A 13,147-nucleotide genomic window follows, 5' to 3' on the forward strand; every position below is an offset into this window, starting at 1 on the left:
TTTTTTTTCCTTTCCATCCATTCCATTTTTTCTATGCCTACATTTCAAAAGCCTCCTATCTACGCCAATTGTCTTGCTCCACCGACTACGTTCCCGCGCCGTACAAAATCACGCTCCACATCAACATTTTGCCGATCTTTTTTTTTAATGTTCTTACTCAACGCCCCTGTCAAAGAATTCCCTCCTCGTGAAAACATCTATGCCTAACGCATACTCTATTCTTATATCCCGACTTTTAGGACCATTTTAGTCGAAAACAATTTCGAGATAGGTAAAATTATCCAACTGCACAAGTTAATGAACTCTTACTTCAGCATTTAACTTATATTTCTCTTTCTCGAATATAGCATACATTTCCTTTGTTTACATATATTATCACCCAAAACCTATCACACAAACGTTTCAATTCGCTCGGCAACGCTTGATGACTGACGAGCTAAATCTTGATCTTCCGCAAACCTAATCGAATTTATGAATTGTCCGCCGACTTTCATTCCTAGCCCAGTTCTTCCCACGCCTGCATTTTTAACCATTTCCTACACATATACGTGGAAAATCACACTTGATAATGGACACAACAGTCTCACCCCCTCTCCCTAGCACTGCTCATCCTAACTCTCCATCCGCCACTCGCACCTGAGCAGTCAGAGACACGTAAATTTTGCGGATAAGTCTCCTATCACTCCAAACTACTCCTAATTCCTACAATACATTCATTAATTGCAGAAAACACGAGTGGATTGGAGTGAAAGGAGACTTATTCTTTACATGTACACTGGTATATAACTTGCGAAATAAGAATAACGGAGAGAGAATGAAATTAATAAAAAAATACCCCCTATTTGAAATCCAACGAATTGCTCGACGTGCTGTAGGGTGTGCTATTTGTTTTTCAATAACGATAGTGGACATTATTTATCCTACCCCTTGAACAAACGACTGAAGCGGATGATCCATGAATACGTGCCATAATGATTGGTTCAAGATGATTTATGCAACTGGAAATATGAATCGCACAATACGTCATCTCGTATGCTTTACTGAATTAATACCGCAAAACATTGTACCACGATAACATGCACCAGGCCAGTACTTCCATTTATGGGAAAAAGGTCCGTCTCCATCGGGTCCAGACTGGGCCAGGAATCCCGCGACTGGGTGGATCTATTTGCACGACTATGGACTGTCACGGAGAACCTCGGCTAGCGACGGAAATCCTACGCGTGGAGCAATATCCACATGTGAAGCATGCCTGCCCGAGGATCACCAACGGGATGTTCGCGCGGAGCAGCACGGTGACGTTGTTGCCCAAAGAGAGTTCGCACCGCTCCACTCGAATTGGGCCGCCCGAAACAAAAGTACTGCGGAGAAAATTAAAAGAAAAAAAAATGAGACCAAGTCCGGCGTGCCACTTTGCCCGGACGTTAACCTCGAGGGCGATGCTTTCACCAACACGGGTCCAAGGGCATTTTTTTTTCTCAAAACTAATGGTTTCTTTTTTTTTGGCCCTTTCACCCTACCCTCGACATTTATTTTTGGAACGAGCGACCATTACGAAATTTATGGAGGACTCCATCAAAATCACCATGAACATTCTGCCGTGACAAAACGGGGTCGAAAGGGTGGCGTATATAGAGGGCAGATACTCTTGTGTGTGTGTGTGTGGCCGAAAAGAGCGGAAAAATATGGAAACATGGGGAGAGAGAGCGTGGGGGGCAGGGGAAGAGGGACACGACAGAGCCAAGGCGACGTGGATGAGAGGTGAGGGGGGAGGCAAGAATGAAAGGGAACAATTTTTTCGTATTTGCTCCCGTGACCCCGGCACATGAAAACCTCTATCCTGCCGCAAACACCGAAGTCGCGTCTCGGCCCTCATATCGCCACTCCGTCGGCTCGCGTGTGTGTCTACAAAGGGCCGACCGTGGAAGGGGCGGAGGGCGAGAGGAGGACCGCGAAAGTGGAGGATACCAGAGGGAGGGAGAGCTGCTTGTGAGAGAGGTGGCCGGCGAGAGAGGGTGGGTGGGAGAGATATGAGTGAGGAGAAAGGCGACAGAGGGTGCGGCGGAGGGGACGGAAATAAAACCAAGAAAGTCACGTGACACCGATAGACCCGCCGGAGACGAATAGGACAGCTCGCCTATTCCTCTCCATACACCGACGGACCACCCACCCCAACCGACCCTCCCCCGTCCATTAAAAACCCTTGACACATACATATCATATATTTTTTCATTTTATGTCGCGTCGAAAATGGAGGGAGCTGGGGAGTTTAAACGAGTGGGAAGAAGCGGGGAGGGGGAGGGAGGAAGCGAACTGCACACGGATCCAACGGGCGGCGTTGGGGGTCGAGGAGAGGAGGAGCCTCTTTGAGGGCAGGGGGACGCTGGGGAATGGGCAAGGGGGCACCAAAGATGGCCAGGGGAATCGGGAGAGAGGACAACATGGGGGAGGGAGAGAGGGAGGTGGAGGCCGGGGGGACACGAGGACAAGTGGGAAGCGAGTGGGGGGTAGAAGGGGGACTATAAAAGGGGTTGGCGGGATCACTTAATTGTCGGAGAACTTCAAAGGGACGGCCCGGAGAGGAGAGGGAAGGATGGAGGTAGGGGGGGGGGGAGAGAGGGGTGGTTGGAAAAAATCTCCGAATGCCGAGTGGCGGTTTGCGGGGTGGAGGGGGTGAAATCAAGGCGCACAATGCGGGGGAGGTGAACACACGCGTCGACGCAAGGCTGCGGAGAGAGCACGGGACCGGCGGGCGTAACCCGGAGGGAACGTCGGCCCCGACTCTCCCCCGTGTGTGCGCCCCTCTCGCCGCGGGAGAAAGGGTTGATCTCGCCGCCGTCCGGCACCCACACCACGGGCCACACGCATCCCATCTCCCTCCCCTTCCCGGGGGACCCCTCAGCCGCTACCCACGCGCCCCGATCGCTCTCAGAGCGCTCTCCTCCCCGCCCTATAGGATCTCCCCAACCCCCCCCGTAAAGACTTCCTTCTGCCTCCGCCTCCCAACCATCGACCCCATTTAATCATCTCAAATGCACCATTTTACAGCACGTGAGAGGAAGGAACTTGGAGGGCTTTTTAAAAGGCAGGAGCGGGGGTGAAGCACCGTGAATGGGAATGAGGGCCCAGTGATTGGGTCGGGTGGGAGGGGTGGGGATGGGGCTGGTTTGGGGGATGGGGATCCCTCTCACCAGCGATCTGAGGCGTGGAGGGGAGAGGGAGAGAGAGCGTGGGACGAGATTTCCGGACGTGGATCCGCAACAGGGGGGGAGAACAGGATGGTGGAATTCTTGCACACGCGGAACCCTTCCGACTATAGACGTGATCGATTGAGGTGTCCCAATGGATCCTCCTTTGCACAGCCGTTCACGAAATAAATCGCGAAATTAGTAAAAATTTCAACGAGGCAAACTCCGTGGGGTACCTTATGCCTTGTAAGCCATGATTGATGATGACGTAACTTCCATGACATCTCTTGGCTTTTAGGGTAATGTAGCAATTTTTTACACGTCCTGGTGCTTGATAGGCTATGACACTTCACAGGGCATCAGTGATCAAGTGACCCCTGCGTGTCCTTTGTCAATATAATCCATTCCATTCCTATAAGATCAGTTCATACACAAACAGAAATGATAAGAGACGAGGCAACACAGTCCAACTTTAGATAAATATGATTTCGAATCATTTAACATTTTCGAGAATGGAAAATGAAATGGCACATTTTATTTATTCAACAGCCAAAATTCCACTGCCGCCCAGCATCATATGGAAGCTGTAACATTTTAATCGGCTGACAAGGATTGAAATCATTACAAGTATAAATAAATGAAACATGAATTGAGGTGATGATCCGGATATCGAAAATTTACGAGATTCTTGGAATATTAGCAACTTTCAAGGTTCAAATAATTCCAATGCTTCTCGACAAGCCAAATCCTATAATCAGATGCTAATTTCGAGGAGTCGCAGCTGAAGAAACAAAATAAGATCGAAAGCGACTGAATTAACGACGTTGACTTAGAATGCTGATGATCGAAATAACTCAAAGTGGAGGCAAAATGCAAGGCTGGGAAGGGCTATGCGGTTGCTCCATGGATATAAGGATACGGCTGACACATTTTGTGGAGTAAAACTTGGAATGTGGAAATAATAACGACAAACGAAAATTTGGACTCACCCTCTGGGCTGACACCGCCGTCCGCCTTCTTGACCACGGGGGACGCCAGAGCCTCCCCCGCTCTCTTCCGAACGGACTTGAAGCTTTCCGTTTCGGCGTTCCTCTGTCGCATCTTCTGCTCCCGCTCGCGTTGCTTCTCCTTCTTCTTAAGGTTTCGCTCCTTTCTCTCCTTCAACTTCTCCTCGTGCTCTGCCACGGCCAATTTCGACAGTCTCTCTACGGAAGGGAGAAAGGAACGATAAAAGAAATGATTCCTGGTATTTGCGTAACTCTCTACCAAAAGGATGCTCGCGCATGATTCGTCAAATACTTTAAGTGTTAACATTTACTCCAGATCCCTGATGGGGGAAAGAGCGTGATAAATGAACACATTTTTGGAAAGTTGAAGAAAAAGCATTGGAGAAATATGGCGTAGTTGTAGAAGAATACCTCCAGAGTTTTCAGCCAGAAATTTACGAGGCTGGTATAATTTCTGATTTAGATCGAATGCCGCGAAGACTCTGTTAGTACAAAATAGGTCCAGAAGATCTACGTTGAAATTAACTCAAAGATCGAAGAATATATTATTCAACATATAAAAACCACAGAGGCCAACCAAAAGGCTGATTTGAAAGATGAGGGTGGAACCTATTCCATAGTACGTAAGTCATATGGCGTGTGAAATTCATATATAGTTTTTTCTAGGGGTTCTTTTCCAATTGGCTGCCTGTGGTTTCCCAGGAAGATCTGGAACCCGATAAATCACGTATAACCTGGTCACCGGGGACCATTAATGCATTAGGAATCCAATCAAGGTACTAGTTTAATGAGAAGATAGATCTAAGTCGCATGTAAATAGTTATTTTACAAAGCCAAATTCGTACACATTATTCCAATTAAATCATATTTTATCATACCTAACTATGACCATCAGCACGTCTCGCATGGCAGAATGGAAGTTGAAATTTAGCTCCGGATTACTTTTTAGATTCACTACATGCAATACCGTTGGCAGTACGTTAGCTCCATCATTTATACTAAGGATCTATTCAGTCAGTTTATTCCTTCTGGTAATTAATAATGTAGGTAATGGACGCACGTGTGAAATTCTCCCTACCGCACACTGACGGAAGCTGGCAGACCACCATGTAGATGTAGATGATCGTTTGTAATCCGTTTGGTCCCATCGTTCAAATCGTTTAATTTCCCAGGACAATAAAATGAAATATTTGATTTTTTCCGACGTTCTTCTATTTAATGACCGTATCCTGATCTGAGGTGGAGTTCTTAAATGATGAAGCTTGACAAAAAAGGGAGAGAAACTCCACATTATTTTTTAATTTAAATCATTCTAACGGGAAACTGACGATGGTTGGTATGGCATCGTAATATAAGGTTGGTATAAAAAGTATTGGTATCAATTTTTTCCTGAAGAGTGCGTGCTGAATTTAGACCGCCGGATAAGTGTGCGCATGACCGTAGATCATAGTGACATTGATAAGATTGCAGTGCACACTATTATCACTGACACTTTGTCAATGTGAAAGATCTTCGCCAAACTCGTTCCGAAGGTCTTGGAAGACCAAAAGCAGAGCCGAGTATCTGCTAGCAAAGACCTGCTATGACATCGAGATGATTCCCCAACCACCTTGCAGTCCCGACTTGGTACCATCAGACTATTTACTATTCCCTAAAGTGAAGTCCTCCCACAAAGGACACCACCATGGGACCCTAAAGTGCCTTCAAAGAAGCTTGCGCGCGTGCCCTTAAATACCTTACGGAATCCACCTAACAGGGAGCCTTCGAGTCGTGGAAAAACTGGTAAAAGTGTGCCGACGTTCAAGGGATGTACTTAGAAAAATGTTGAGCCACAGCAGCAAATATGAAATAAATACATTTTTTCGAAAATTTTCCCGATACTTTTTATACAAACCATGTATTGTTCGAGCGTTAAGAAAGACTAAAGTTGAAATTTCTGAATTCTTTACGCAACTTCGAACACTTTTAACTAGCCAGAATAAAAAATGCACACTTTTACCGGAGACACATTCAATACCGTCGTGTAATGCGAATTTATTTCATGATTTTGCTCTGTATCTCAAATAACTTCAACTGTACGATGCACAAGACTATGTCCTTATGTCACATTAATAATCCTGAACGTAATACTGTCCACATTGCGGCTCACAAAATCTCTTGAGGCAATGTATTTTGCAGCATTTATCCACTCCGATCTATGTATATCCTGGAAGATACAATTAGCGGCGAGGCAGCTGAAGATGTTCCTTTCTGGTAAAAGTTTCGAAAAAATCTTATGAGAACCTGCTGTCGGCATTCCATAGGTAAGTCATAAAAGAGCTGATAAAATTGGGATAAATTTTAAAGCGTGATTATTGAATTATGCAAGCAACGATTTCAAAGGGCCAATGAATTAAAGTGTGCACACTCTTTGATCTTATGAAAATAGCCGATAATCCTAGGGTGATCGTCTGGCATCAAATGCAGGAAATACTAATCCTTTAACCCTGGATTAAAAAAGATTTCAGTGGCAGTTAAGGTTAATGCTTCAGGGGATGGTGCTGATTTATCGAAGAGCTTTATGAACAAAAACACATGAGAGGTAATCTAGGAATGTACGTGGTAAAAATGAGAAAGATAGGGTGAGGAGTTAAAGAAATGCGATAGGTTGTGGATTGTAAGCTCCGATGATGGACGAGCACGAAAGCGGCGTGCTTCGTAGGCTTGGCACTGTTGAGAGCATTGGCGAGAATCAAATTACTGCGCAGGTAAGCATTTATGAGGAGAGTATAAGAGTCCACAGAGGAAGGTTTGAGAGAGGAGAAGTAGCAGAGCAGAAAGTCATGGTTGAATGTGGCCAAAGAGACTATCTCTCTCTCTAGACTAAGGAAAGTTAAGAGTCACAGGAACGGAAAAATATGAAACAATTAAAGAATGCAAGGAATGCGAAAGTATTACGTAGAGACAGGGAGGCGTGGAAGGAACATGTAAAAGGGATTAAGTCACCTAAATAACTCATTATGAGGGTTTTTTTCGAAGTCACCTAATCCGATAGGGAACAGCGTATAGGGTTCGCGTAAAAACGAGAGAGATCCACGAAAGAGCGCACATGATAGCCTAGGGAAAGGATATAGTTTTTTTTTTAATTATTTACTCGCACACGCTTGAATTACGTCGCGTCGCTTAGGGAAACCCAAAGCCATCGTCTCACGCCGAATGGGCACTCCCTGCATTAGCAACAACAATAATAATAACAAAGTGCGAGGAGCCTAAAAACCGGGAACACTGACGAATATTTTTCGAAGAAAAACGCCCGGGGTGTCTCGGTTGCAAAAATAAAAATTTACATAATTCCCAACCCCATCCCTCTCCCTTCCAGGCAACCGGCACAAATTGGGAGACATAGGAGAGAGAGAGAACGGATGTTTATAGGCGGGGGAGAGAGTGAGTGAGAGAGAGAGAGAGACTTTATCCATCTATTCTCATTCATCACGCGGGGAGGCAGAATAGGTACCCTACCTTCCCGACTGCCGCGTCCTTTTTCCCGTTATATGCACGGCGATCCCTCCGAGTCATGCCCCAAGGTTAGCGGGACGCTCGTCATCTCACCCTCCTCCTCTCCCAGCCTTCCCACGCCCACCCCACCACGTCCTCCTCCCCACCTCGATCCGGACAATGGCTGATAAACAAAAGATGGTCGACGGATTAATATACGACTCGTGGATTTGCAGATGAAGCCTCGAGGGAGAAGGGATTGTGACGCAAACCTCCCCCAAACGGCGATGCTCTCTTTCCATCCCCGACGTGCCTTTTTCCAACCTGGAGTCCTTCCCTCTTTCTCTCCGAAACCCATCCCTCCCACACTCTGATCCGTACCCTCCCGCCCCCCGTGTGCAAAAAACGCCACAGGTCGTGACTCCGAAAATGGTGTGGAGTGGGGTGGGAGTGGGAAGGGGGGGGCGGTAGAGGAAGATACTCTCAGTTGATGATGATAACGAGAGCGGGGTGACTCCCGCGCGACTTCGCCGGTGGCGGCGCTGATGGCGCATGGAATTACGACGCCAGGGAGCGCTGCACGGCAGTGCCTTCTCCTCTTCCCTTTCGCAGACCAGTGCCGCGCGGGAGGGCTTAGCGGAGGAGAAAAATTGAAAAAAAAGAGGAGATGCGAAATGGTATGAAAAAAAGAAAGGGGGACTAGGCGAGCGACGCCGGCGTGTGTGGGTGGTAGGGATGGACGCATTTCTTTTTTTTACGATCCCCGAACCCGCCACCGTTCGCAGTGGTCGGGATTGAAAAGGACGGGGGCGATGGCGTTGTTCCCGACGGCTGTGGACGGCACGATTGGACCACTGGCTGTCGATCCATCGCACTGGGATGCAACGTGAAGAGATCCGTATTCATGCCAACATTCAGGCTTGTCCCGAGTCTTAAGAATTAATAGTTACCAGTATCACAAGATCAGAGATATCCCTTCTGCGCGAAGTTAAGCTTGACGGCCGTAGAATACATTCATGAGAGATTTCAAATAATGAAAAAGTTAAAATTTAAATAATTCAATTCCTGGGTGAAAATAATTTTATTCCTACGGCAGTGTTGATTATCAAGACCTTTGTCCAAATATAGTTAGTAATTGTCCACAGGATTATATATTGTTGACCGCAGTTTCATCAATGCAACAATGTCAGAGTGTAAACGTCATTCGCCTTAACTGGGATCCCAGTCAGGCGAATGATTTTTACACTCTGAAATTGTTGCATTGAAATGCACATTAGCGGATGACTCCGTTAAAAGTTGCTGTTGCGGCATCTCCCGCAGTTTCTTTGGAATTCGCAGTTTCATCGTTTACATGTGATTCACATGTGACGGCCCACCAAGAATCTAAATGAACTCTGAAGAATGTTAATAATTATTGGGTCGGATCTATAATCGTTGAATCTGCGGTAGAAAATAGAGCTATAAATTTAGAAAATATAACTGAGTAATTTTAACTTACAAATGTGGAAGCACACACAATTATTAGGCACCAAAGAAATTTCATCTATAAATTTAGTTCTTTCTTTATTTTGCTACTGATTATTTTCTTTCTGTCATTAATTTTATCTTCTACTTTCTTCCCATCCACAATAAAACCAATGCTACGCAAGCGGTTTTCGAGAATGAGAAAGGCTAAGTTAAAAATTAAAATAGGAGCTCATAGGTTAAGCAGGTAGAACAGCTTACCTATCTCGGATGTATCCTTGACCAAAATGGTCACAAGAGTGAGGACATAAGAATAAGAATTGAGTTCGCCAAAGAAGCTTTCACAAGGAGAAAGGAATTAGTGACAGGGGCATTGGGTAAAAATGCTAAGAAAGACTCGTGAAAATTTTGATATGTATCACGGTTTTGTAAGGCACGGAAACATGCTCATTGAAGCAGAATATTGGGCGTCGATTATAAGCTTTTAAAATATGAATGTGAAGAAGGATGGAAAATGTGAAATTAAGAGAAAGGAATACAAATGAAGACGTGCCAGACATGGCGGGGGCGGAGAGGCAATGCTGGCAGGAATCCATACGAGGCAGGAAAAAAGGGATGCAGATCATTTTGATTGGCAATGGGATGTTGAAATCTGTGAAAGACGGGAGAACGTTAAGCAAACGAGGAAGAGGAATGAATTAGATTGGAATGATGGACGGGATGAACGGCAGAAGAAAGTATGCGGAATCGAAGAGGGACTTATTGCGGGCTCCAATCTAAGGTTGTGTTTTGTTAGGAGAGGCAACGAAATGATTGTTGTACTGTGTGGACTGTGCCCATCAAAAACCTGCCTTAACCAATAGCATAACAGATAAATAAATAAATCTAAAAAGTCCGCATGTGTGAATTTTACATTTTATCACTATAGATGTCCTTTTTAAAAAAGAAATTGCATCTTGATTATTCTTCATCAATAAAAGATAATTATTGTTTTTTTTCCAGAAAGGGCACTCTTGGATTTGAACGAAAATCTTTTTAGGTTAAAGCTGGCGCTGACAAACTGGAAATCCTTTTCATGGAGCAGAAAAATATGCACATACTTTGTTGTCTCACTGTGACGTTGGGAAAAATTCCACTTTCCTCGTTTTATGTGCAATAATGAAGTCATTTATAGGAATTTTAAAATGATAATGGTTGGCACGACCCAGGTATTCAATTACTGTCATCCTTCAAATGAAGCTGCTATTTTTTACAAAGGTTTACATGTGAAATATCATTTTACATTTATTCTTCTTCCTCATCTTTTACGGCGGCAAGGTTAGTATTAAGGCGATACGATCTCCTCTTAGGTATACAAGTGCCTGATCATTGTATTTGCATTCGTTTTATCTGTTTACCATGTTGATGATAGCATTTGTTTGATTTTCCCGGGATCGTATTGATATTACGTATCGTATTTGTCTGTGACCAACAAGGGCGTGGGTGATAAGTTCTCGTTGCTGTTGTTTTTTCTAAGACCTCAATAAATTCCCAAACAGATGGGTGATGAACTGTCATCAATTTTTTGAAATTTATCGAGTCACACTTCCATCGATTTTCTTGTTATATATTAACCATTCTAAACGGAAGAAAAAAACCTTCAAAAGCACGTTCTCATTAAAATTTGAGGTGAGAATCTAGAAGTTTCAGGTGATCTTTTGCCTCTGCTACGCATAACACGCACGTGAAGCCTCAAGAAATAATCAAGGAGATCATCTATATTTTCTTCGGCAACCTCAACGTTCTAATCGAAGGCTCATCATTAACAACTTTCAACTAAACGAATGGGAGACCAAACAGCATTGACCCAATTTTACTGGCTCTCTCTTTGATGTGTTACGCCTAGCGAAGCTATTTCATGTCACAGTGATTAAGAGAGACGGGAAAGCAAACCTTCCATCCATGCCTTTGGGAAGAAATGTCTCATAACATTTGTGCTTGTCATCTCGAAATAATGCATACGTAATGGCAGTTTTATTTAAAACATTCTCTCTCGCACGAATGATATTACTATCCCATACATATGGTAATAAGTATCTCCTATCCTATTTGTAATTAATACAAATATTTGTGACTCAAGGAAAATTGGGAACTCTACGTGCTATACCCATTTGCTATCAATTTAAGAAGAATTGGAAAGGAACTGAACAGTTTACGGACAAGTTCATCAAATTATTTATAAAAGGAAAAATATTCAACACGTCAGGAGCTTACGTCAGCCTCCAAGACTGCAGTTATCCTTATTTCAAGAGCGAGAGAGTCATGCTAAATATTCAGGCTCACTGATGAAATTTTGCCTCCAGTCTATATATATCCATATGAAATTATGTTTCATTGCTCTAAACAGTCTATTTTTGGATTAACCAATGACTGATGAAATTATTTAAAAATATAAATTACTTGTAAATATGCATTCCATTGACAGATTAATAACTCTTCAACGACCACGTTAAATTTCCTGGCTGTTAAAAAATGCGGCCAAATTGGATTTTGTATAATTTATGCGTATCGTAAAAATATCTTCCATGAGCGTTAAACCTCACGTTCTGCAAAAAGGAATTGAATTGATGGAATGAAGGTAATTTAATTCATGGAAGCATTTTGAATTATGATTTTTGAATAGAAGTAAAGCTCTTTCATTTGTGGAAGATGTCCTGTTTGAGCGGTCGCAAGAACCAGTCGATCGGTCTAAAACCATCATGCATACTTCAGGGAGACGCACTTCTTCCATGTACATGCATACAAATAACTTTCACTAAGGGCTATTCGTCTAGTTAACAACCCCTCGCCCTATATCAGAGCGTTCCTGCTGAGTCAATGCGAGAGCGTCCAAAAAAAAAGAAATCTTTCGAAAAAGATAAACTGTAATGCGCCCACGGTCTGTAAGCCATTGTATTTCAAATTGAGTTTCCATTCGATGCTGAATAAATAAAATAAAATTCCCTTTCGCATAAGAAGCGAAAAAATGTGTATTCCGTTTCCCGGAAAAAACCGACGAATAAATTCATAAAGGAGAATTAACAGCATCAAGCCATAAAACGTATCGTGGAGAGAAAGGGAAGAGCGATGGGTAGATTCCGATAAAAGATTCCGGCCGCCGCTTCTCTCCCTTTCGGCTTTTGCTCATAAAAATCAAAGCGCGTTACGGCCAGAGAAATCCGACGAAGGAGAGGGTGGGAGGGGGATGGTGGGGGGGGGGAGAAGAGGGCCGAAGGGTGTAGGCGGATGAAGAGGAGTGAAAAAAAGAGAAGAAAAAAAACATCCCCGTTTCCCCTAAAATTAAAACTATTAAAGCCGGGAAATGATCCTATTTCTATCGAAGATAATTTGGATTCGCGAAAGAAGGGAGGGGATATTCAATTTATACGATCGGATATACGGAGAAAAGGGGGGGGTGAGGGCGCGGGGGTGGAACGGGTGAGGAGGAAGGTGGAAGGAAGGTGGGAGGGGTGGGTGTGTGCGATGTGGAGAGAAAACGAGAGGGAGAGAGAATATCCTTTTTCCCGCTGAATTTAAAAAAAAGGAGAAAATATTCGCTCGGACCTGGGGGCACGGGACCTGACCTCCCGCCCGACGACCCCCATACCCTCGGCTTCTCCTCCTCTGCCTCTCCGTGCAACCCACACCCCCACTCCAGTACCAACCACCACCTTCTCCACTCCAATTTTCGAGTAGGTAATGCTCCCCGGGGAAGGGGCACCGGACGAGCGGGGGACGCGTGAGATGAGGAGTAGGTGGGGTGGGGGTCGAATGATGGAAGGTCGAAGCCTAAAAAAGAGAAAAATATATATACATACACACATACACATGACTATATGTGTACATATGAAAATACGCACACACGCGAACGTACGCGTAGAAAACGAAATAAAATTAGAAAAAAAGAGGGCAGAGGCTTAAAAAGAAAATCGCATAAAAAAGCCCCCTCCCGAAATTTGGTCCAATGAGAAGTGAGCCTCGCCATCGCCCCGACCC

The 13,147-nt window shown here is 44.4% G+C and overlaps 1 protein-coding gene across 1 annotated transcript in view; it reads right to left on the minus strand.

Annotated features, from left to right (window-relative positions):
- Window positions 1–13,147, minus strand: part of LOC139693976 (Fanconi anemia group J protein homolog) — a 646,712-nt gene that overhangs the window by 246,862 nt on the left and 386,703 nt on the right. The window contains exon 3 of the mRNA XM_071592353.1: window positions 4,178–4,393. Within this exon, the coding sequence (XP_071448454.1) occupies window positions 4,178–4,393 (216 nt within the window). The remainder of the gene's footprint in view (window positions 1–4,177; window positions 4,394–13,147) is intronic.

Source organism: Hetaerina americana, unplaced genomic scaffold, assembly GCF_022747635.1.
Source record: "Hetaerina americana unplaced genomic scaffold, ioHetAmer1.1.p SCAF_5, whole genome shotgun sequence".
NCBI lineage: Eukaryota > Metazoa > Arthropoda > Insecta > Odonata > Calopterygidae > Hetaerina > Hetaerina americana.